General features: G+C 48.9%; 4 protein-coding genes across 4 annotated transcripts; 2 read left to right on the forward strand and 2 right to left on the reverse strand.

The window, feature by feature from the left end:
• Positions 1-4038: 4038 nt before the first annotated feature.
• Positions 4039-9330, reverse strand: sntB (putative PHD finger and BAH domain protein; the record flags this gene model as incomplete). The annotated part of the gene is made up of 3 exons (XM_041290052.1): positions 4039-7924; positions 7978-8461; positions 8559-9330. 3 exons carry the CDS (start codon positions 9328-9330, stop codon positions 4039-4041), a joined length of 5142 nt encoding a protein of 1713 aa, XP_041143229.1.
• A 5334-nt stretch (positions 9331-14664) lies between these two features.
• F9C07_2277909 (putative DNA-directed DNA polymerase theta) lies at positions 14665-17908 on the forward strand (the record flags this gene model as incomplete). The annotated part of the gene is made up of 9 exons (XM_071510261.1): positions 14665-15456; positions 15514-15696; positions 15755-16238; positions 16295-16466; positions 16533-16694; positions 16745-17191; positions 17239-17659; positions 17708-17822; positions 17877-17908. 9 exons carry the CDS (start codon positions 14665-14667, stop codon positions 17906-17908), a joined length of 2808 nt encoding a protein of 935 aa, XP_071363935.1.
• Positions 17909-18218: 310 nt separating this feature from the next.
• Positions 18219-19306, reverse strand: F9C07_2372 (PLC-like phosphodiesterase; the record flags this gene model as incomplete). The annotated part of the gene is made up of 2 exons (XM_041290053.1): positions 18219-18580; positions 18739-19306. 2 exons carry the CDS (start codon positions 19304-19306, stop codon positions 18219-18221), a joined length of 930 nt encoding a protein of 309 aa, XP_041143231.1.
• Positions 19307-20821: 1515 nt separating this feature from the next.
• Positions 20822-25695, forward strand: F9C07_2055266 (vacuolar assembly/sorting protein; the record flags this gene model as incomplete). Its single annotated transcript, XM_041290045.2, has 3 exons — positions 20822-21151; positions 21201-21636; positions 21695-25695. 3 exons carry the CDS (start codon positions 20822-20824, stop codon positions 25693-25695), a joined length of 4767 nt encoding a protein of 1588 aa, XP_041143232.2.
• Between the last annotated feature and the right edge of the window lie 111 nt (positions 25696-25806).

Raw genomic sequence — 25806 nt, forward strand, 5'->3', positions numbered from 1 at the left:
TGGACGGTAGGTGAAATTCAAAAGGAGAGACTGAGAAATGGAAAGGAGCAGCGACCCTAGTCTTTCTGGAGTTCTATCGGGTCAGCAACCATATGCAAAGTTCTGGTGATGTAGTGTATGTGGGCGACACGGCAAAGCCAGTATGGAGAGGATCAATGAATACTGCGCCAGGGAACCGGAGACCGAAAAGCAGCCACAGGTGCGCATTCGAACAATGGATTGTTCGCTGTAGTTGTCCACAGAGGTTTGATCAATTGCCAACCTGCCCAGAGTGCAATACTTGGTTCCTTTTACCAAGACTTCCAGGTCTCTTGTTCCATACACAAGCCTCCAGATGGCAGTCTACCACGATCGCCACATACACGTACATGGGATCCACTCACGTTTGGGGTCGGCAAAGTTCAGTAGGTCGAGAGAATAGAGAGACCGAGAGCGAAACACGACCTGGTGTGGGCCAATTGCTTAGTGCTGTGCTGTTCTGCACTATCAAAATCACCGCCGATAGAAACCGATTAGGAGCACCCCGCGGGATCGCGACACATGTAAGATTCGCCGAAATCAAGGACGACAAAATTCGAGGCCCAGAAGCGGGAAATCTTAGGGCGTCATGGTGGGCCACGGGCAGGGCCACACGGGAAAATGATGACACGAGACTCAAAAAGGTGAAGAAGAGCACAGCGTGCGGTCGCGTCGATGATCGACAACCAAAGGCGTCCGTCTGTTGGAAGAGCAAAACCAAAAGTCGATGAAGCAAAGAAAAAGACGATAGAAGACGAGAACAATAGTCCGAGGGTAGGTGAAAGATCGAAAGTGTGCGTTCAGATATGAGGTTGGTTGAGTACTTGTACAAAGGGGGACGTCGGCACAGAGAGGACTGGGGAGGCGAAGGATAATGAAAAAGGGAGATAAATGTGCAGACAGTCGTCAATGAGATTGTTCAGATAGGAAAATAAGATTGTCACAATAAGGAAAGGAAGAAAGGAAAAAAAAAAAAAAAGAGGAGAGAAGAAGAAGAAGAAGACGATAGATGATGGAAGGAGGGAACGAATTCAGGGAGTGGGAAAGAAGAGTGGAGGACGAGTGGATTGATTGAGGTTCTTTGGGTAATTCCGATCCAAGGGCCCTATCGGTTGGCGCAAAATGTAAGTATAACTCTGGAGAACAGTGAGGTTTAGTTCAGTCCAAGTAGGGCAATGGAAACAGTTGAAGATAATTCTGTCCAGTAGGAAATGCCAGCCCCGGAAAGGTAAGAGGTCAGCGGCGTGCGCTTTGTGAGACTGACTTCTTTTTCTTCGCTTTTTCCCCTTCGCTCAGGCTTCCTTCCAGACTTCCAGAAGGTCGCGGCACAGCGGGTGTGGGCGTCGTCAGAGACTCGGCGATGGGGCCGATCTGTAGGTAGAGTAAGGTATTTATTACATACGGGGAGGTATTGATAGGGTAACCGATGTGGTGTATCGTTCTTGTTCTCCTCAGGTTTTCCAGTCCATTTTTCCACACCCTCCCAAGGTCCTACTAGTAATCCTTTTACTATTAATAACCCTTGGCCTTTTTACAGTTGTTTCATTAATGGATGTATAAATCATACGTCGACGGGATGGGGGAGTAATTTCATTATATCTATCTTCCACACCAACCCTGCATGTGGGATCATCACCATGACAGGAACCAAGTCAGTCAACCTCTTCACGGTTGAAGGTTTTGGGAATATAAAACACGACAAATACCAATCAGCGGAATCCTACCCAACCGGACTAGGAACCACCCAATTTCCTGATGATTGTGATGTGTGTCCAATCCGGGCTCGGGCACCATGTAAGGAAGAAGACTAGAAACTCGACAGAACTGAGCTGAGCCACAAACGAGGGGACACGGACGCACAAATCGGGCGAAGGTTCGTAACAGGTTAGAAAAGGAAAAAGAAAATATTATTAAGAAGTGACCAACACTGGCGAGATAAAGTGAGCGGAGAGAGTGGAGAGGATGACGCTTAAAGCAAGCGATCTCATTAGCTCCTTGCAATCTACGTGGGTTTTCTAGAATGCCGGCTGAATTTCCTAATCACCACTAAATCTATCGTCGATTCAATGAAGGATTGTAATTTCCATTACTGGGTAAATCGTTACCGGAAGCGTTTGGTACGGATTTATTGAGATCATCTACTTACCTAGGTACAGTACCAGTACTACCCTAAGGTACGTACTCTCAATCTTTCTGTCTGTTCCTCCCCCATCCTGTGGTACATTACAGATTGTAACTTAAAATTCTGATATGTAATCAACAGAAGTTGATCATCTTCTAGAACTTCCATGCGCATGGCACATAAGCACTTTCTGCGCTGTAAGGACTCAACCTTAGCATTGCACACGAAAAGAAAAGTGGAAAAAAAAAGGGTGGCAACCAACCACTGACGTCGACCACCCACCTCAAGAATGTGGTTCCTATGATGTGATGGATGATCAACCGAACAAATAAATGAGATAACCACAATTTTGATTCCCTCAACCGTTGTGACAGGTGGCAAAGATTGCGCGCGCCTCCTCCTCTCTGCAGCCTCTTACGTGAGTAACCTTTGTCAATAACCTTATCGAAGATCCGGGGAAATTTTAGGATCCTCCTGTTCGTCTGAAGATGACTTTTGATGCGCTGATATTGTTTCCCTGCCTCTCGGCAGCAGGGTATCGGCCTGGCTGTTTTCCAAGTGACTCAAATGGAAATCCCGTCGTGCCCATTCGTTCGGAAAATCCACCAATCAAAAGGAATCCTTGGACATGGAAAAAGAGCCCCACGGGAAGTTGTCGTTGTCACATGGTTCCATTCCAGGTCGCGCATGGAACAGGTATGTATCTGTATTATGTATCAAGTGTCTCGCGTGAGCGAAATGTTGTTGGAATGCGGTTCATGCATTCTACGTAGGATCGACGACGTTAAAGTTCTGAGCTTGACGCAAGGACTGGGTCCGCCGTACATTTATGCATATTCATTGCTTTCTGGAAGTTGGAAGGTAACGGATATTTTACACACCGAGGGGCATTCCTCCAACCTTACTCCGTACACAATTCTAGAACTGTCATGGGGAACAGACTGCATGTAAGAAAGGAATAAATCGATCAAATGGCAGACCGGGTCCAGATTGTAGATTCCGTCCTTAGTGTGTGCAACTAACCTCCAACTAAGTGGGAATTGTCAACCTACTTAACTCGGGAGCCACCAATATCAAACTAACAATGGAAAGCACCACTAATAAGCACTAACCACTGACCACAATCCTTCCATTTCGCCTTTATCTGAGGCTCAACCGCAGACAAATCAAACAGCCCAGTGACGATCCCCTGGCACAGTCCCAGTGCATCAGCTGTCCAACAGTCAACTGCCTTCGGCGCTCGGGTCGATGGGAATGACCAGGGTCCCATCGCTTCCTATTAGTCCCTCGCGTCCAGGATCGTCCCCGTCGATCCATACCACGAAAGTAGAAAAAAGACTCTGGGAAACGGCATACTAAGTATTATCATTTGTAGTCTCTACCCCGCTTCTCTTCTATCAAGGGTTCTGTCGCCTGCCGACCGCCCAACGGAGCCTCGTGTTTTCATAGGGACGATACATCGGAAACCGTGAAAAAACAATTCTCAACGCTAATATATGAAACGCCCAGTCCATGCCACCCTGAATAATCTTGGGCCATTGCGGACAGCGGTGTAACCCAAATATATCATGCTCATAATGTAGGAACCAAAAAAGAAAAAAAGTAAAACAAAACAAAACAAAATAAAAGAGGCAAGGAAAGGGAAAAAAGATGCATACAGACGAACGGGGAAAGAATAATAATGAAAAGACAAAAGAGCAACGGATTAATCTAGAACCACGCTGATGGCAAAAACCCAAACCCCGTTTTTTAAATGCCACACGGTCCAAACAACACAAAGGAGATGCCAAAGTAGAGTAAGAAAAAGGAAAGAAAACAAGAACGTAATAGAGCTATATCATACATTCCCTAAAAGTCCTTCTTCTAAAGTTCTGCAAGCATAGAACCTGGAATAAGGCTTAAGAGAGTAAATTCTTGAGAGATGGGCTTGCGCTAGCGCCGGAGCCGCCATTTGTCCCGTTGACATTCGTATGCCTGATGCTGCTCGTCGGACCTGCGGGCGCGGTGACAGGTGCATCGTCTAACTTTCCGGGTGGCGTCCGACCTCGTGGATCAACATGTGCTTGCGAAACGGGAGGTGACTGCGTTGGCGCACTAAGAACGCGATCGACAGAATAGACACGTGCCGGTGGTCCCCCGTTCAATGCACTGAGTGAGTGCTGTGGGGAGTGTCGAACCATTGTAGAGTGCACATCCGGAGGTGATGCCGATGGGGCGTATGGTCGAGGCCCAGCTGGGTGAGAAAGATGAGGAGAGGGTATAGAGACTGGCCCATAGGGGCTCTGATGAGTAGGAAACGGCTGGGGAGGTGGAGGAGGATGAGCTCCACTCGTGTAATGATGCGGCGGGGCATGGTGTGAAGGAGCGGGCTGGAAGCCATTCATATGGTGCGGTGGGGGTGGTGGAGGTCCTCCGCGGTAGCTAGCAACTGGAATGCCATTGCGAAGCTTATCCCCATAATCGCCGGGACGCTGTTCATATCCCGGATACCATTCAGGCCCATTGGAAGGCGGCGGACCAAGAGGCCTAGGCAGCACCCCGGTTTGTGGAGGATGGGCATGAGGGCCGTAAGAATGATTGTGATATTCTGGAAGACGGGGGGCGGGGAGGACTGGCCGCTGAGCCGAGTAAGGAGACGGCCGAGGCTCTGGAGAGGGCTGGGCAGGTATCTGTTTGAGATGGCATTTATGACACTCGTATGAGTCCTGGTTCTGTTGGTCCAATGACGCTTCGGGATTACTCGCTAGTCCATTCTTGTCTGCAGAATTGAATTCACCGTTAAGCTTCATGAGGGAATGTTGAGAGGGGTTTCGATGAATATATGGAGGGCTTGCTGAGGCCGCAGGCGGAAATCTTGGTTCATTCATCCCAGCTCCGTTGAGTAGAGGTGGCCTGTGATCAGCAGCTGTTGTTCGTCGTGACTTATCGATAGGCCACCACCGAGGGGTGTATGCGGTAGAGCAACGCGCACATTTTCTTGTTGCATCTGTGCCAGTGACCTGGGTCGGTGCATGATTTTCGGAATCAATGGCCATCTCGTCCGTAGCTTCCTCAGGGGACACCCCTGTATTCTTAGAGGTATCCTTCGTTGTAGGCGGAGGAGCGGTAACGCCGTTGACAGCAGATGCCCGTCGGTGTCCGGCCGATGTCGCACTGTGTTGTGATGCGATAATAGACTGCTGAACATACGCCGCTCTACGTAGAGTCCCAGTCAAGGAAAGGTCGGCTTGTTTGTAGTTTTGGACGAATCGCTGGAGGGCATTGATGCCTTCTTCCTCCGTAGGCTCGCCTACTGCATGAACAACAGACGGTACTGTATGATGAGGGCACCAGATTCCCGCAGAGGCCACTCCAACCTCATCCTTGAGCCGCACACTCTGCACGGTATCTCTCCTAGAGCTCTTAACGGGCGTGATATCGAAGCCAAACGTGTACTGCGCCTGGAACGCGCAACCAACATGGAACTGAACATTGCAGCCACTGAAATGGCATGGTACACAAGCACCATTGTTTGACTTGCAAATTTTGCAAACCTCACGGTACTTGTCTGCGGAAATAAGTGCAAATCCTTCAGCAGGTTCAAGCTCTTTCGCGTTGGCAAACTTGATCTCGGGAGTCCAAACCGCACAAGCGACATGGACCCAGTTGTTACCATCAGTCCGCTTCAGCGGTTCCCGAGGACCGATCGGCTTGCCTACGGCTTCCTGCCTTTGTCGATAGAGTTTGATAGCTTCACTAACCATCTCCTTCTCTAACCTCTCCTTTTCCCGATCCCGCTCAGTCTTCTTCTTGTGCGTCGACCGTGGAGCTTCCATCAATTCATGCTCTGTCCAGGTCACAGGGCATAGAACACACTCGTAACATGTCGAGAACAACGGATTTCTGTCATTGGTACACATGTCGCACAGCCATTTAACGCAATTCCGTGACGGGCTGACTCCATAGCAGCTTCGGTGAACGGTTAGCCGACAGTCCCTACAGGACAAATGTTGATCACCCATAGGTTCCATCTTGTTACAGACGGCACAAGGAAGTGTCTTAGCCTTGGGTGGATCGGGGACAATCGGTGCCGGTTCCGGGGCCTTCTCTGGTGCTGGCTTCTTCTTTGGCGCCGGTTCCACGGATGTAGCAGTCGAAGTCGCGCCACTGTCTTTATCGTTGGTGCGTCCCTTCTTTTTTGTGGTCTCCTGCACTTGAGGGTTGGCTGCTACAGGGACACCAATCGAGGCAGCAGTCGCAGCAGTCGCACTATTGATGCTAATCGGAGTCTCGGTGGAAATAAGGAGCTGTGTCAGTAGTTCTTCATCAACACGCCGGCGCCATGACTTGTTGCCACTTTGGGAGATCTTCTTGGCGACTTCATCTACATTCTCCCACTGAATCCCATACTTTCTCCATAGTAGAGCGCATCGTAAGCAGAGAGCCACCGTAAGCTGCGGCCCCTTATCTCGTTGCTTCGATGATGGTTCGCTTGGGGTTGTAGTCCCGGGCGGGATCCCAGGGGCACGCCGCCATTGGCGTGAGGTACGTGTAGAGCAGAACTTGCACTGGAAACCACGCTTTTTCTCAACAGCCTTCTCATTGTCATAGGCTGAATCATCATGATCGTCTGCCACGTCATCCACGAGCTTTGCAGTGTGATTTCGCTTAGCTTCCTTCTTGCCTCGCCTACCTTCATAATGATCCCAGATCTGGTGACCGCGGGCTGTCTTCTTCCACATGTAGTAGAACCGCACGATTTGATAATGCGGTACAGTACCGACATGTTTCGTCAGGTTCCGCCACTCCGATCCGTACTTCGCAACGCCCTGCTCGAACGCTTTTACTTCTTCAGGTCGCAGATGGGGCTCCTTTAGATCCTTGTACTTGTTCATCTGCTTTAACTTGGAAAGAGCAGTCTCGACATCGAAACTATTTGCATAAAGCAGCTCCAAAGCCTTATCCAGAAAATTCGTAGAGTACTTTTCGACCCCAAGGTCAGGCGCTATCTCCTTTGCTCTAGCCATATAGTCGTCGATAAATCTCTCTCGATCCGCAGCGCTAAGATCCGCACCAGGCGCATCGTCTTCGCCCCGAGAGGGTATTTGGGTCGCAGTGGGCATCTTGAACATTAGCTCCGCCGTACGCACCTGCTTACCGTTGACGGTAACCGGCTCATCTTCACCGCGCCGTACATATCCCTGCGGCTCATCCATAACCCATTTTGGTCTGTTTGCCTTCTCTTGCTTCGCGGCCTCAAGTGCAGCTAGGGCCTCTTTCGAGAGCTTCGAGTCCTTGCGACCTCCAGAGCTCTTCATATATTTTTTCTTGATATCGGTTGGCTTGACATATTCCACAGGACGCCCTGGCCAAGGGTTTACGATTGCCTGGAATCGCGGTCCCAACCGAGAGCTCGCCCGAGGATATATCCGGTCGTCATAGTCTAGCGCGTCTTCAACACGGCAGTGTATCCCTAGATAACGATAAGGCCACATCCTGGCCTGCGCAACCTGCTCTTCGGTGGCTGGCCGAGGGGCTTCTTCTTCGACAATTGCAGGAGTGCTGCTTGATGTGCCGTTCGCACCGTTGGGTTCTTCCTCCTCCTCTTCGACAACTTCTTCTTCAACTTCCGCTTGAGATTCGCCAAGGATCGGAGTGTTCCGAGCCTCAAGTTTTCGCTCTTGGGCACGACTGCAGGCTGCACAGGCCCATGCGAACCCGCGGGCGGGCTTTTTGGTTAGAACAGGCCGTACACAATACATATGATACGTATCGTGGCACACAGCGCAATCCACGGAATCGGTGCTATAACATATGAGCATATGATAACATTGACTCACAGGTATACTCATACATACCTCGCAGCATACAAACTGCAGCGCTTGCAGGTTTTGACGGCGCTGGTCAATTCTTTTCTTTTGCCGATCTCGACAAGAACAAATTTCCAGCGATCGTCAAGGACTCTCTTGACATTCGCAGGGACGTTGATCACTCTTTTCGTAGGGATGACCTCATAGTACCGATGAATATATCTGTCAAACATCTTGTCATACCAAAAGCAGTCCCGAGTCTTTCTATACTCTTCAAGATCGTCAATCTCCGAGAGATGCTTGATTTGACACTTTCCCCGTAATGAAGTAAGTGGACATGTATCGGAATGCATGGATGCAAATACAAGTCTCGTATCTGCAACTTTGCGCTGTATATCACGAGGTCTGTAATACCAATTTACGCGCACTGCCTCGATGGGGCCAGAAGGCACATCCTTGTTTGGAATAAACTCCATGATACGTGCCAAGTAATACGGTTCTCCTGGGGGTTCACAGATAAGGTAAACGTGGTCTATATTCAAGTCTCAGTAACTCCTGTGATGTTGGATGGGTTCCATAAGACGAACGAATCAGGACCAAAAAGGAAAAAGAAAAATAGAAGAACTGACCGTTTATAGAAAAGGTTGTGCCGTCGTCGGCTGTCAGTTTGCCATCTTCCAGATGAGCTCCTCGATTCTCAAAAGATACCATATTCGAGTTTGAGTCATTATGCCCTTGACTCGCACCGGGAGGCGTGGTGAAAAGCTTCTTAGATGCGCTCCCATTTGCGGAGCTGGAAGTCGTAGCGCTGGCCGGTTGCTTTCGTTTTCTTGAATTTGAAGCACCATTGGCTTCTTCTAGTTTTGCAGAGAAGGACGATGTTCCAGGAATTGAATCTTTGGCAGCAGAAGCGGGACTAGTTCCATTCACCGCCGTTTGACTTTTTCGAGAGTTCGAAGATGGCGCTGATTTTTCGCCATCTGTTTTGGTGCCATTGGCAGATTGGTTAGGCACACCGTTAGTTCGCTTCGCAGCCTTTGTTGCGGGTTGAGCGATTTCCAGGTCCATGTCGATGTCACGATCCTCTGCGTAGTTGGGGCGGGGAGCCGCATTACGACCTCTGGAGCGCGTTCCATAGGGCGCAGGAGTGGCGGAGGCACTAGGCGGCTCCGTACCCGCAACTTCTGAAGCTGAAGTGCTGGTAGTCATGGGTTGGGACTGCCGTTCGTTGAGGGTGGCGAGCCCTTGGGGGGTAGGAGAGTCGGCAGAACCCGTTCGGGATGACTGGCCAGGGGTGGGCATGCGACGTTGACCCGCGGCAGTTGCTGCAGCGGAAGAGGAAGAATTGGGCCTCACGTGGTGTTGCTGCGACTTCTGGGGCGGTGACCTATCCGAGGCCATGGCCAACCCTCAGACGCGACAAAAACAAAAGCTAAATCAGGATGGGTTGGAGGGTGACATATAACCCCCTCAAGTGGCGGCGTCCAGGCCTTGCAAAACTGCTTACAAGGCGGTGATGTGAAATTCAGCAAGAAGCCGTGGCGGTTAGTCGAACCCTCATAAGCGTTGCTTTTGCAAATGGGGCGGAGGTAATGGTCGTATGGATCAACCGAATGGAATATGAAGGGGGAAAACGTAAAGTCGGAAGGGAGACGAGAAGGCCCTGTGGTGCGGTTGACCGCACTAAGGACTGAAAGTGATACTTGACGGCGGATCCCAGTTGTCAGCAGTGACTTTCCTCTTTTCTTTTTTTTTACCCGTTAAGACTCCTCTTATTCCCGCAAGGGAGTTTGGAAAATCAGTGGTTGTGCCAATGTCAGAAAATGAAATGCTCCAGATGTGCGGGAGGAATATCAAGATCGACAGGCCCCGAAGGATGACAATAGACTACTAAGTGGACGTAAAAGAAGTCCGTGGCAACAGTAGGGGAAGCGGAACACTAATGTGTGGAAGACGTAGAGAAGCAGATTGCGATAAGGTGAAGAAACCGAATGGCAATCAAGGAGGTACGAAGAGAAGGAGAGACAGAAGGGACGCTGAAGCTGTCAAAATAGTCAAATGAAGGTAGCGGCGGTAGAAGAATCAAGCCACTAGGGCGGACTCGTGGGGTGAGCGCTCCAGGTAGAAAATGGATAAGTAGGTCGTAACCAACAGGACGGAACTAGTTCGTAGTTCGGCCGTAGTTAGAGAGTTTGACCAGGGCTACCGAGACGACGAGGGCCGAAATGATATAGGCGCAGGAAAGGGAGAAGAGAAGAACGGAAGATGGTAGACTAACATAAGTAGAATCGGGACGAGGGAAACAAGCAGAGGAAGAAGTGGGACAAGAATGGGAAACGCGACAAGCCCAGAGAAAGAGAGAGTAAAGAAGAGGGAAGAGAGAAAGAGACAAGAAGAATCAGGAAAGCCGTCCAGGATCCCGACCAGTCCACGTCCTCGCCCCTAGTCCCGATATGTTAATATGACGGATCCTCCATCCACCAAGAACCAGAGAAAAATCGCGATTACTCTCCTTTCCCTTTCGTTTTATGGTTTAATACATGGCCCAGTGTCCCGGTGCTCTGGCTAGCCTTCCCGCGCCGCTAAAGGTTTTTTTCTTTTTTCTTTTTTCTTTTTTCTTGGGGTGGGTAGTAGTGCCTATAGTATAGCCATTACTTTGTTCCCCTTACTCTATTAACGCGGCGTTGTGGCCCGCTGGGTGATCTACGTGGTTACTGGGTTTAGCGGGAATACATTTTAGCAATATCATGGATGCTTGTCGCTGGTCTCGTTAGAAAGGGATTGTGTGGGCCGAGCGACCCGATGTGAAGAATGATGTTGATACCCGGGAGGGGCCATGGAAAGGATCAATTAGGACGAGGATGGGGCTCGGTGGAAGGGGATAAAGCCAGGAGGACTCGTGGAGAGTGTCATGAAGGGGAATTCGAGAAGAACAAGAAAGAAAGAGACGAAAAAGAAAAAGAAAAAAAAAAAAAAAAAAAGGATGGGAAGAGAAATTTCTATGTTTAAATATAAAAGAGGGCCTAAACCAGACTAGCATTTCTGTTGTCCATTCATCAACGTATTCCCAAGTTTGAACTTTGTACACCATTGATGAAAATTGATAGGCTTTTTTTCGAAAATGAAGGAGAGTGGAGGGGACGGATGATCAAATAAAAATAAAATAAGGGAATAGAGAAAAAGCGAACGGACATTGGAGACACACAATCTGTGGCAGGAATGTTGTCACGTAGGGCAGCGCATGCGCGGATCTGGAAAATCCCAAATGCCAAGTCTATCGAGGGAAAAGCAGGCGCAGCAAGCCTTGAAGCGGAGGAGAGGCAGTAAGTAGGTAGGCTGACTCTCATGTTCATATAATTACGAACTAATATTACTACGGCGCACTAAGATGATACTAAGTTGTCTGGATCCATGATACTCCTATCTTACCGGGGATAAACTCCCAGAAGGCAGACGGTAAGATCGAAGTAGGGGTACTATACGAATAGGTGATACCGCATTATTACTGCAGGTCATTTTCCTTTTGGAAATCTGCCCACGTCTCAGAATTTGCAGAACAAACCAACTTGATCTCTCTCTTTTTTTTGGGAGGGGTTGATATCATCCGATGAATGACGCCGGGTCAGAGCACGGAGTGATGTTAGTTCGCACAGATGATTACCCTTGAGAACTAACTACCAGACACGTTAGGTATACTAAAGATTAACTAGGGACTTACGTATTGGTACGAACATGGCCATTTGGCCAAAGACAAAGTTCGTCGGACCTATTTTCTCCCTAGTTGTTGGTTAAGTGACGGTAATAACCACCTTCAACCAAACAACTAAACCGAATAGCACTTCGTACCTTGAATAATATTTTACGAGGGGGGATGTGGAGGGGCGTATTTTGTAAAGTGGTTTGTACAACCGAGCGATCAGAGAAGGAGGGCATGGATGGATACGTATCTCTGAAAATGGTAAGGTTCTAGCTACTACTTAGGTCGAGTGGACGACCGAAAACTCGGTTCAAAAAAAGACCATTAGAAAAAGGGAGCATGGTGCAGGTCCCATGGTTCCATTACCTGCAGGCTAGGCGGTTAGCGGTGATTAGCAGCTACACAGTAGATCCTCAAACATGGGGTTCTTTAAGTAGACCACAGCTGATCTGCCACGACAATGAGATAACCTGTCAAGCATGATGGCATGCCGGTACTGACGGGAGGTAAAACAAAATCAATATTGGTTCGTTCGACTAAAAAGGGGGTGCCATTGCAGTAAGGTTGAGGTGATGATAACACATTCCGGTGGCCACGGACGAAAGCCCTTAGCGTCATTTATGATTATGTACGGAGTAGGGTATCGAAGTCTTACTGGGGTCTCCCCCGCGAGGGCGGACCTTTCCTGGCTCGACTTTTGTCTTGGCTTATCCTTCTCTTCATTATGCAACCCAACGGTCTTATCCACAAAGACAATCCGCATATCAATCGGGTTAACAGCCGACAGTCCGTTAATATGATCAGAATTCTATCTCCCCTGATCCAGTGCGCTCTGGTCGCTCCGGTCGTAGTCGTCCACTCAAAGCCGCGTTGAGCGACCTATGTTCCTTAGGTACTTGTTGGATCATATACCACCATTGACTCGGGCCAATGACAATCACCGTAACAAGAGAATAATTCTCCACGGCCGATGATTTGTTGCCCGGTGATTGTCCTGGCCTCTGCGTTGCCACATTACAACCTACGGCTAGTCTGCCACACGACCGAAACAAAATGTCCGTCTCGGGTAAGGGCAAAATTGGAGGGTGTGTCGATAATATTAGTAGTATCAGCAGCAGTCTAGCGCCTGTTGCATTTTCGACTAAGAAGAAGCCTTGACGCCGCGTATCCTCTTGAGTTTGACTGAGTGCAGCCTTACATCAAGCAGTAAGTGATTGAATCTATTACTCTTAGCTATGTCATGGTTCAAGAAGGCCAATGCTAGGCTGTGAGTATGATTGTACCAAAGAATATCTATGGTCGCTTACTGTCCAGTGTTGAATTATCTCTCGTCATCTGACAATCTACCCAATCACATCGGATCTTAAAAAACTTAGCTCGCTAGGCTTAAAAAAATAAAAATATGTTGGCAATATGAGGATCGTGGATATCCTCTCAAGCAGAGGTGATAGGAGCTTAATTGCTTCCGAGGAAAGAGAGGAGAATATAATTTTCTTTCAGCCATTTCCCCCTGCTTACCTTGGCAATGAAAGACATTTGATTACGTCTATGAGTCGTGCGAGCATAATAATAAAAATAATAATACAATGGAAGTGCTCCGTACGGAGTAAGAGTATTACCCAGTAGGACCTTAGTAAAAGGTTCAATTTGCTACTTAGTTTCGGCCGTGGTGGTCACATCTAAGTGGACCACGGATGATTTTTTTTTCCTTCACCTTTTTTTTTCCCTCTTCTGGGAACCAGGGCCTTTCGCCCGACTCACCCGTATGTGGTAACAATAAATTTCCACTTTCCTTTTTTGCAATACCTGAGCATGCAAAAGGGAAAGAAAGAAAAGACCAATCTATCTAGATCCTTCTATATTTATTCACCTTGGGGAACTAGCAAGTTAGAGAAGTGAGGGGATAATGTAAAGAAGACATCCGGCGTCAAGGGGGATGTCAATAACTAGTACGGAGCACTGCAAGCCACTCGTGTACATAGTTGCGGAGCATAACAACCAGGGCAAATTAGTCAGAAGTGGGAGGAAAACATCATCAGGTGATTAATGGCAACGCATTGTGCAGGGTATAAAGGGCCCCTTCAACCTCTCAACCCGAATAAAAGCGACGCAGAGGAAGACTGAGTAATATAAGAAAAAGGATATGGCAAAAGCCAAAGTTGTCTTGACACTCTATATTTACAAAATTTGATAGAATTGTTCGTTATTCACACACTTACCCGTGTAATATTTTATTCAATCTTCAGAGGACACGGAAAATAGAAGGCATGGCGAATGGATTATGTCTGTGCTTTCCAACTTACTGGATCCAAGGGTGGGAATCGGGTGGGTTCTCATTAGCCCTCTGCAAACATGGTGGACAGGTAGTTAGATTACCGCGTTGGGTACAACTTATCCGGGTGAATTATTGGACTAAAGCAGGCCAATCTTTGTTGGGTTAGGCGACTGCCGCGACTCATCCCTCAATGGGCTTGCTGATCACCAGGGCTCCGGTTAGCGGATGAGACGATCCAGGAACGTTTCGCGCTCGGAATTCGCTGCATTTCCGATCGGCCTTGAAGCCTTAGGCAGAAAGGACTGTTCTGAAGTTTGTTTGTTGAAGGCGTTCCGGAGGCCAATGATAGTCCCGAAGGCTTTTTGGCCTCAGGCTACGGCGGCTGGGGCTAGGTGCAATATCCTAAAACGACCGCTTGCGCGTTGCTGCCTTTCGTTGATCGTAATTGTTACCTAGTACCTGAGTACTAAATTTTCTATTATTACCAGCATCTTGCTTCCAGGGAGAGCAGGAAATTTTTTAGAACGCCTCGTTTAGGCGAACCATAAATACCCAGCATAGAATTTCTTTCAACTACTATAGGTACTAAGGTGAAATACAAGAGCACGCGCTGTTGGTATGTGGGACTACAAATGATTAACTTCCAAGCAGCTGTTGCCCTCCGTCTGCCCTACCTTTTCACTGAGGCTGTCATCTGTATTGGGCATTTTCATGGTGCCTTGTTTACCATCACACCAGTTGTCAGGTGATATATGACCAAGGCATGTCAGCGCGGTCCGGTCAGCCATTTCAGTTCCATGGCTTCCAGACCACCATTGATGTTGCTCGTCAGCAAAATCATGATGTAGCTCCCTTAGCGGGGCAAAAACGACTTCCAGATCATAACCCGGATAATGCTCATAAAGTTTCCGTTCTAAGTCATCCTACCTCCACCAGCCACTTGAGTTCTCGTCCAGTCGATTTTGTCCGGCCTTCTGTGGCCCCTTTGAAGAGTCGTATAACTGCCAGTGAGATCCGTTCCGTGGCGGCAAGTATCCCAGAAAAAGAACGGGAAACAACTACCAATGAAGACCATGTCTATGACCCTTGTCAATACTTGAAAGATCCCCGATATGGATTGTCACCGGCGCTGGTAGCTAACTTTGCTTCTGTCGGTGTCAAGAGCATCTATCCATGGCAGGCTTCATGTTTGCTTGTCCCAGGGCTACTTGAGGGTAAGAAGCATCTGGTCTATACGGCCCCTACGGGGGGAGGAAAGTCCCTTGTAGCTGACGTTCTGATGCTGAAACGTATCATCGAGAACCCTTCACGCAAAGCCATTTTGGTTCTTCCATACGTCGCACTAGTACAGGAAAAGTTGAAATGGCTTAGACGCATTGTTCAGGATGTTGAAAAACGCATCGACGACATCGATGATCAAGCAGCTGGCGTGGAGCCATATCATCAACGTTGGAAGAAGCTACAGAAGTCAATCCGAGTCACGGGTTTCTTCGGAGGTAGTAGGACAACTGCTACATGGGCCGATACAGATATTGCGGTTTGCACGATAGAGAAGGTCTGTCAGCGTTGTATGCAGTTATATGCAGGGTGAAGTTTAACAAGCATATATTAGGCCAACACATTGATCAATACTGCTATTGAAGAATGCAACATCGGAGATCTGGGTGTAGTTGTCTTGGACGAGCTGCATATGCTTGATGATGAACACCGCGGGTATCTTCTGGAGCTGATGGTCACCAAGATACTTCTACTACAGCAGGATATCCAGATCATTGGCATGAGCGCCACTCTGTCGGTATAGCTATCCCTTTCACCAATGTCGACTCTGAGAAATCAGGCTGACAGACATCCAGAACACTGAATTACTTGCAGAGTGGATGAATGCAAACTACTACATCTCAACATATCGGCCCATTCCGATTGATGACTATCTCGTATACGAGAACGCGATTTATCCCGCAGCAACCTCGAGGCAGCTATTCCAGACGATCACAAGATTGGCATCGATGTCCACCGTATCCCTTACGGACACTATGCCTCCCCATCGTATAATCCAGCCCCCGGCGTTTCGAGAACTTGCAAATCCAACCACAAATGCGATGGTAGCTTTATCAGTCGATACGGCAGCTGCAGGATATGGTGCATTGGTTTTCTGCGGTAGCAGACAGGCTTGTCAACTTCATGCCTCTATCATTAGTGAAGCCATGCCAGTACCAGCCGCAGTAAATCCAGAGGAACTAAGCAGACGATTGGACCTGCTCGCTGAACTACGAAGCCTTCCTAGTGGTCTTGATCCGGTCCTCGAGAATACGCTGGTCAGAGGCGTAGGCTTCCACCGTGAGTAATCTGTGTCGACTACCGCCTCTCATTAATATGTACTGACTTTATTATAGATGCGGGCATGACAACAGAAGAACGTGAATTCATAGCGCAGGCTTACGATCAAGGCATTTTGAGAGTTCTCGTGGCCACTTGCAGTCTTGCGGCCGGAGTCAATCTTCCTGCCAGGAGAGTCATTATTAATGGTGCTCGTATGGGACGTGAGTTGGTGGGACCGGCAATGCTGTAGGGACACCCCCTTGCACATTTCCAAAAAAGACAAAAAAAAAAAACTCGAGCTAACCGTCAAAGGCGCCAAATGTGTGGGCGAGCTGGTCGCAAGGGAAAGGATGAGGCAGGCGAGACCTACCTCATTTGTGGAAAGTCCGAACTACAGGCAGTCTGTGATCTGCTGGAAGCTGATATGCCAGCAATCGAGAGCTGTCTAGCGCCAGAGAAGCGTGGTCTCAAGAGGTAGATGACCAAAACGAATGATAAATATTCATGAGCTCATACCTGCCCAGGGCGATTTTGGAAGCTATAGCCACTGGCCTCGTCTCTGGTTTAGAAGCGATCAAGGAATACGTGAAATGCACCCTTCTTTATCGGACCATGGACAAAAAGATAGCGTACAACATTATGAAATCTGCGCTCCAAGAATTGGTCAGCGAAGATCTGCTGCATCAGAACGATGACGAATCATATGTTGCGACGCAACTTGGCCAGGCTGTTGTTGCATCTGCATTTACACCCGAGGATGGTCTTTTTGTTTACGAAGAGCTAAACCGAGCGTTACAGGCTTTTGTGATGGATGGTGACATGCATGTCTTCTATATGTTCACTCCTCTCCAGGTAGCGGCGACCACACAAGTCGATTGGCCCATCTTTCGAGACCAGTTAGACAACCTTGACGAAAGCGGACTGCGTGCTTTGCAATTTATTGGTGTTCAGCCGGGCTTTGTAAACAGAATGTATGTTGATTCGAACATGACGCAAGGACGTACTAATAAGGCCACAGGGTTCAAAGCGGTGCATCTCTTAAAGAAGACACCCCCGAACAGATCAAACTGGCTGTCGTCTACCGACGTACTTACACCGCGCTTCAGCTTCGTGATTTGAGTAATGAGGTTCCTCTATCGGTGGTCGCCAGTCGCTACCGGACCCCTCGCGGGGCAGTCCAGACATTGGCCCAACAGTGTCATGGGTTTGCCGCTGGTATGGTCAAGTTTTGCCAACGCATGGGCTGGGGAATGCTCGCGGCAGTCCTTGATCATATGCGGGATCGTTTGGAAGCCGGTGCTCGCGCTGATCTATTGGAGATGGCTCAAGTCACTTATGTCAAAGGCTGGACGGCTAGGTTGCTTCGAGACAACGGGTTCCGAAACTTGAGGGCGTTGGCAGAGGCCGATGCAAAGGACCTTGTTCCCATATTAATGATGGTAGGATGAATGTCGCTCTGAATCAGAACATTAATTGACTTGCACCAGGTAAATCCACGAAAAGCACAGAGAAGCCAAACCCACCCCTCAGAAGCGGAACGATATGCTAAAAAACTGCTTGCTAAAGCAGAAGTAATTGTTGCGTCAGCAAATAAGATTTGGGGTACGTATTAACAGTACGCAGCATTCGGTGTCCAAGATCCTGACAATGCCACAGAACGTGAAATGCAAGTCGAATTGGATGAGTAAAGCATGATGATACTCTCGCGCCTATGAGAATGAATTATACGGCAAAATTTTGGAACTTTCACGAACACAAGATCGCTCATTCTTAGCTATTAGAGGGCATATTGAGAGGGATAACTAGCGTATATATATACAAGGCCATGGCGTGCATTCTCACGAAAAGTTGAGACACTTGGGTGTACAGTCATTTACTGTGATATCTAGAGTACTGAACCTATAGAAAGCAGATGTCTTCTAGCTAGTGAACATGATACATGACTACATTAGTAATAGGAGCAACGCATTGATCCCAAGAGAATTCAATACAACTAATCTAAACCCCATTTAGCGCATTTTGAGCTTTCATCACCTCACCCTGATCTACAAAATCCGCAAGAACCACATTAGGCAGCCGTTTGTACAAGGAGCGACACAATTCGGACTGTGCCCCGATACTCCCATTGCCCGAGACAGCATTGGTCTTGGGCGCACGGATCCGATCGGGCACCAGGACCCCCAACACATTGACATCTAGGAAATGATTGACAATATACATGCGCCCGTCCGCCGATGCGCCAGAAGGCCGATCGATACTACAATTCGGAAACGAGGCATCCGTCACATCGTAGGGCGTCTCGAAGAAGTAACCGAATTCGTCCAATATATATGGAACGGACTTGGTGTCGGCGCCGTAATCTAGAAGCAGTATCCATGCTCAATATACACACCCAATCGGAGCAAGGCCAAAAAAAAAGGGTTTCAGACACATAGTGGAGATTATAAATCCACTACATATATAGGTACTACCTAATTGGTACATGAAAGAAAACGAAAGGAAAGACACGTGTACTTACCCAAAAATACCACAAGTCGCTTCCCTGTACTAATCAGATCTCCCAATGTCGGCCACGAATCCATGGCCAGCACATCCGGCGATGAGCTCGGTACAAACGCATAATCCTTAATCCTGGCACTGGTGAATACCTCGTCGAACCGTGATACGGGAAAGCCATCGCCGTTTGTAAGCAGCAGTGTTACCACTTCATCGGGGTGGCTGTCCAGCCAGGTCTTGACCGTGCCCAGGAAGGACTCGAGGGTCCCGGCGTCCTCGAGGAGACAGGATGTATGACATAGCTGGATGGTGTTGGCATTGTCAAGGGCTTTATGGGTCTGGCCCTGCAGGAAGCGGATCCCCAGGTCAAGTTGTTCTGTTACCTCCAGGTTTTGGTTATGCTGTGGGAGAGGGCCGACGAAGGGGCTGTCGTGGGCGCCCAGTTGGGTGATGTTCGAGTACTTGCGGGTGCAGAATGTGGATTGGCCATTGCAGGCTGATGGGGCGCATTGGACAATTTGAATGGTGGAGAGGGCGAGAAGGAGAGGTAATAGTATGTAGGAGAGGATGGGATATTTGTTGGAAGGCATGTTTATATTATATATGAAGAGCTACTGGTGTTGTGAGGATATCATGTCTTGGTGCTAGACTTGGAAGAATATTATCGTTGCTTTATCCATTTCTATATTAGTGAAGAAATTTTGATTATTTATATCTCTGAAATTTTTGTCAGAACTAGGATGAGGGCTGGATGCTACCAAATGATCAAATCATGCAGTGCTGAAGAACGAATGTATAGCATGTGGCCAATCAACCCCTTGTGACTTGCCTTGTGAGAAGCGCTATAGAGAAAGTGGAGGGAAACAATATAGATAAGGTTAATTAATATATCTTTAGGAGGATTAGTGTCACTACAGGAATGGTACAGGGTAGTACTATGCCGTCGATGACACAAGGATATTAAATGAAAGAGTTGATCTTGTCCAGTCGATGTAACCCGGGGTCTGCGGGTGAGATGAATAGTAAATGGACTAAGGCACCACAAGGCACGCTGGTCACATGCTGACATTGATAACCCACGCTTGAGCAAATTGCTGAGGATATCCCTGGATGAAGTACATAATGACTAGATCACGGTAATGTCATTCATATCAATAAGGATAGTCATTTGGGGCAAACCCAATCAACCTAAGTTAGAAGCTCGCTTGATACATGCCTATCAAGGAATGCGATATATTCTAATCATTGAATGAGTGGTACAGTATGTACTGTTTAAAAGACTAGCCAAGATGACCCCCATCTGTAATAATTTATGGTTTACACTTAATATTGTGGTGAACCAACAGATTACTATCCTTTGTCATTGTTGCTCTGCAAGCTATTTTGTTTGCGGGACCTGTCTTACAACACACTGCTTTGCATACAACGATCATAGCATTTTGATTGGTGACTTTGGTATGATAAGATGCCCAGACTGCGGCAGATGAAGAGGGGATATCCGATAGAAGCATAATGATTGCGCGAGGATAAGGAGACGCCCACTTGGAACAAATTCCGAGCGCCATATAATGTGTCAACAATGACATTATTATGACCGACAAGCAAGAAAGGATGAGTTGTTGTTGTTGTCGTTGTGTACTTGAGTGCCACCCGTGGCTTGTGGGGCACCGCCTCCCCCGGAAGCCAAGCAAAACCAACCAATGTTGACCTGAGGCCGGAAGGAACTCACAGCCTCCAGCTTTCCTCGTTATCTCCCATCGATGATATTCATCTTCCCCGACTTGCGACAAAGCCGAGCTCGTGGGTATTCTTGCTCGGTTTACACTACCACTTGCCAGTTAATTGCATCCAGAGCCTGACCCAGTCGTCCATCGGAAATATCCTCCTGCCAACCAGTCGGATTGTCGGCAACCGCTACTCCGTTTTGTGTTTCGCACCTAAGGTATCCATCTATCGGCCCGCACTCGGCCAGTCGTCCACTGAAGCTCTGTGGTCTGAGGTGACAGTCATCAACCAGAACGTATCGGCGCCGCTCTTAATCTTGATTCCTTGACCGCCTTTTCCTGCGATAGTGTCGAAGCGATGGTCATTCGAACATTTTGCTGATGAGCTCCATGATTGAGGGCAGTAATGACCGGGCACGAGAGGATGAGCTCGACTTGGGGGAAGAGGACGAGGGAGATGTTCAGCCAAAGAGTAACGGCGTCTCTGTCGATGAGGTGTCACCTGAGGGGTATGCGGAGGGCTCAATGGCATACATCGAAGAGGATCTCCCCGATGTAGCCAGCCCAAACAACAACTCGTTCGATAGAAGGAACCCCCAACTCGACGCCGGTACGGGCAATGTACCATTGTCGCCCCGTATCAGACAGCTTGGTACTCCCGGAAGTGTCGATGAGACAGCTTCCACACCGGATGATACTCCTTCTTTGCATGTGTGTTGCGACTGTCAGTTTCAGCCGTGCTATTCGCTGATCGCTATAGGATTCTCTCTTGTCGTCGCAAAGTAGCAATGCTTTGGTCATTCGAGGCTCATCTCGTGCCAGTCCAAGTCCGTCGCATCGCCCCTTCGATCTCCGCTTCCAGTCCCGCCTCTCCTCTCCGTCTTTGAGCGGGGCTCGACCGTCCTCGCCTTTCTTCGCTCACATCCACTCCCGGAAGTCGTCGCTTACGAGCCGCCTCACTCCGGGTACCGTGGATTCTGATGCCGAGACCCCCCTGGGTCCTTGGGATGTTATGCGGTGGACTAAATTAAGAAAAATAACTGGCCAGGCATTTTCAGAGGTCGGCAAACGTAATTTTGGCTATCCCACATGTTTGGCGGTCTCCACCACCATAGTGATAGGAACGTCTAAGGGAATTATCCTGGTGTTTGACTATCAGCAAAGTCTCAAAGCGATCATTGGACAGGGGACTAAAGGTACATTTGAAGCCTGCTTCGCCTTATTGTTCTGATCTCCGCTAACTTCTTCATATAGCTACCGAATGTGGAGCAATCACGTCGTTGGCACTATCCGCGGACCACACGACGATTGCCGGGGGTCATGTTTCGGGCGATATATTTACATGGGAGATTGTGAGACCGGCGCGACCTTTTCTTCAAATACCACCTCTCTCCGAAAGCCAGGTAGATACTCACACTGCCGATGGCCACGTTCCCGGGTCGTCTGTTATTCATGTAGGCTTCCTCGGTACAAGGCGCACTGCGCTCGTATCAGCCGATAAGTCAGGGATGGCCTTTTCACACCTGGCAACTCGAGGTTTGGGGGCGATGGGACGGACAGTGAAGACGACGAGGATCTTGGGTCGTTATCCTCAACATATAGCGCACGGCAACCGGCCGCGGAAGCCAAGCTCTGTCCTTGCATTTTCACCTCTCCCTCTCGGGAATGTCGATCAGCCAACCGATTCTTTGGGCTTGGTTGCGATGCTGACACCATATCTCCTAGTTATTGTCTCGACAACACCTGTAGCACAGACCCAACATAAGGCGCCACGCCCAAAAGAGGTTGCCGCTCATGGCGCAATGACCGGAGCTTTGGCCTGGTTTCCAGCGATCAAGCTCAAGGGCAAGGATGCGCAAACTTCGAAAACAAAACTTGTTTATTGTTGGTCAAATGTATTGACTATCCTAGACGTGTCTGAGATTGAAGCAGAGGAATCACCGAGTAGGGACAGACCACCTAGCCTGGAGTTTAAAGCGCGGAGCAGATGGAAGGCCGAGGAAGCAATTGTTGCTGTGCAATGGCTGAGTCGCTCGGTCCTGGCAGTGCTGACTATAACGCAGCAATTGCTTATTCTCGAAGATCATTCTATGCGTGTAACGGATAGCATTGATCTTCTTAACAAACATATATACCATGCCGATTTGTTCTCCTCCCAGCTTCATTCTCTGGTCGAACAGTTTAATGAAGAAGATACCTCAATGCATGGCGTGGTAGCCGATGCGTTTTATATGAGCTTTCGCTCTTATAAAGGGCGCCTGTTCTTGTTGGGCTATAGCGATGCACTTGTTGGAGCTCTCTCCAATTGGGCAGACCGATTGCTTGCACTCATGGAAGCCGGAGACTTCATCGGGGCCATTCGTCTAGCAACATCCTTCTACAAAGGCAGCGGAGAAAAGCTTACCATTGGACTGCCTGATGAGGATGCACTGAGACAGCCTATCGTGCAAGAAAAGCTCCTGGAAATGGTGTCAGCTTCGCTGAAGTATGCCTTTGGCCGGAACCAGGAAGCTAACACCGAGCAGCTGGGAAATCAACAGCTCGAGGAATTGGCCGAGGTCTCCATCTCAGCTTGTGTCTGTATGGATGATGAGGACTTCCTCTGGGATGAGGTATTTAACTGGTATGAGGAGCACGACTCTCAGGGTGTCTTCCTTGATGCCCTTGAATCATACATAGTTGAAGGGACAGTGCGCACTCTCCCCCCTACTGCCGTTAAAGCGCTTATCAGTCACTTTGCTACGAACCATACTGCCAGCCGATTGGAAGAAATAATCTGTCTGCTTGACACGGCCACGATGGATATTGACCAAGTGACGACTCTGTGTAAACATTATAACTTATACGACGCATTCATTTACGTCTGGAATCGCTGTGTAGGAGATTACGTGGGGCCACTGCAAGAACTCTTAGCACTAGTCCCACCTCAAGGCACTTGGGTTAACGGGGGCTCGGTGGATGAACTTAAACGATATACGAACGCGATGAAGATGTTTCCATATCTCTCTTTTGTCTTAACGGGCCGTGTATACCCTACTGGGAATGACATGGATGACGACGAAGCTACTCAGGCTAAAGCAGCCTTGTACGAATATCTGTTCTCTGGGAATCTCTCTGGGGCGGAATCAGGGGTTCATACCGAACCGAATGGCTTGTTCTCGGATTTACAAGCTATCCTGAAATTCGATACCCCCAGCTTCATGAGCATGCTCAATGAAGCATTCGAGGATAGTTTTCTGAACGAACAAGAGCCAGACGAGACACCTTTCAAAGGGATATCCATCAATCGGCAATACTTAATCAGCATTCTGCTCCAGGTCATGACACCATCAGCTTTTGCTCCATCTGATACCATTTACCTAGACATGTTCCTTGCTCGGAACCTTCCTAAATACCCTCAATACATTCTACTCTCTGGAAGTACACTCCACCAGGTTTTGGAGCGGTTGTGCCGATACCCAAGCCAAGATATGGCAGAGGATTGTGAACTCAGCGCGGAGTACCTCTTATCTTTCTATCACCCTCCAGATATTCAGAGCATGATCCCACTCTTTCAGGAGGCGCGCTTCTACCGGATTCTAAAGTCAACCTATCGCTCCGAGAAGCAATTTCCTGAGTTAATTCTGACCTATCTGGAAGACCGCAGTGGGCAAGAGGCGATCTTTACCTGCCTACAGGATTGCCTGCGGGCCGGTTCCGGCTTAGGGAAAAGGCAAAGGCGAGATGTCATCGAAGTGATTAAAACCCACGCTGGCCAGATAGCAGGTATAGATGTCCAGAAGGCCGCTCAGACAATACAGGATTATGCTCCTGAAACGCATGCAATGTTTCTCCAAGCTCTGGAAAACGACCCCTATGAGCAGTACCAGTACTTGACCGTCGTGGTCGACCCTACGACGCATCCCGGCGCTGAGCGGCGGCCTTCTAAACCAGTAGACAATTGGATGATAGAGCGCTACGTGCAATTGCTTTGCAAGTACAACCCTTCACATGTCGCTGATTTCGTTGATGAGCTGCGAGTTGGCGACGTTCGGCTCGAGGAGCTGCTCCCTTCAATGGAGGAAAGTGGGGTAGTGGATGCAGCTGTCATTTTGCTGGCCAGACAAGGCCAGATCAGAGCTGCTATGGACCGTCTCATTGCGCATCTTAAGACACTCGAGTCGGGTCTCGTTGGCATTCTTCGAAGTATACAGGAGACCCCAGACTCCGCCAGCACGGCAGAAGCGATTGACGATCTTGTTGAATCTCTTAACAAGTATGTGCGTGTTGGTACATGGTTGTGCCAGGGCCAGACGAAAACAGCTCAGAAGCCACGAACTGTCGAGAGGAATGGAACCGGCAAACATGCTGTTGACCAGCCTCTCTCGTTCGATGAGAATCTCTGGCTCGACCTTATTGAGGCTGTCGTCCGTACTGCCAGTAGTGTGTTTGCTCTGATCCAGAAGGAGCACGCGGAAAGTAAATTGACCCAACTGGCACCAATGACTTCGAGGATGGGGAACAATGCAGCTCAACTGATGTCATCTGTCCGTACACTGGTACAACAGGTGTTCACGGCGCTGCTCTCCAGCACTGTCCGGGTTGGGGGAGCCTCAACCGAACGCAACGATGTTGCTTTTCTCCGAATTCTACGAGCATTCCTCACTCGTGCGTCCCATTGGTCTCCTTCGCTTCTTGAACTCCGTGCCGTCCTGGCTTCTATATTCTCGGCTTATACTTACGAGAAGTCACTCCTGGCCCTGGCTAACGGGATGCTGGACCGGGATCTCTTTGTGCATGTGGACGAGGTAACGCGACTGCGTCAAAGGGGGTGGCGGCCGCGAGGCCAGGTGTGTGAGGTCTGCCGGCAACGCATTTGGGGACCTGGGGTTGGCTCTGAATTCTGGGAGGCTTGGAAGCAGAGGCAGGCGGATGCACATCAACGTCGAGTGTCACGACAAATTGAAGGGCGACTTGACCCTGCGGTCGCCCGTGGGAAGGGCAAGGCGGCGGCAGTGGCCGAGGCGGGTCAGGCGGCACACTACCATGACAGACATGCGGACGTGGAGCCAGTGGATGACATGCGGGGATCTCCAGAAAATGGCAGTGAGATGCCGATCGGGCCCGCGGTGGTCTTTTCCTGTCGACACCTGTATCACCGAAAGTGTTTGCTGAACTTGGACCATTCTGCGCATACTAGTAAACCACATTTCCGACGCGAAGGGTCTGACTGGGAGTTGTTGTCATGCCCTATCTGTCCTGTACATAATGAATGAGGTCACGATTTCAATCAAGCCCTTGTATGTATCTTTGCTTAATCCCCACTATGTGATTTCATGAGTGTTTCCTTTATTCCCTTTTCTCGTCATGTCGGGTAGCAACATGAG

The sequence above is a fragment of the Aspergillus flavus genome, chromosome 2, assembly GCF_009017415.1.
Source record: "Aspergillus flavus chromosome 2, complete sequence".
Taxonomy (NCBI): domain Eukaryota; kingdom Fungi; phylum Ascomycota; class Eurotiomycetes; order Eurotiales; family Aspergillaceae; genus Aspergillus; species Aspergillus flavus.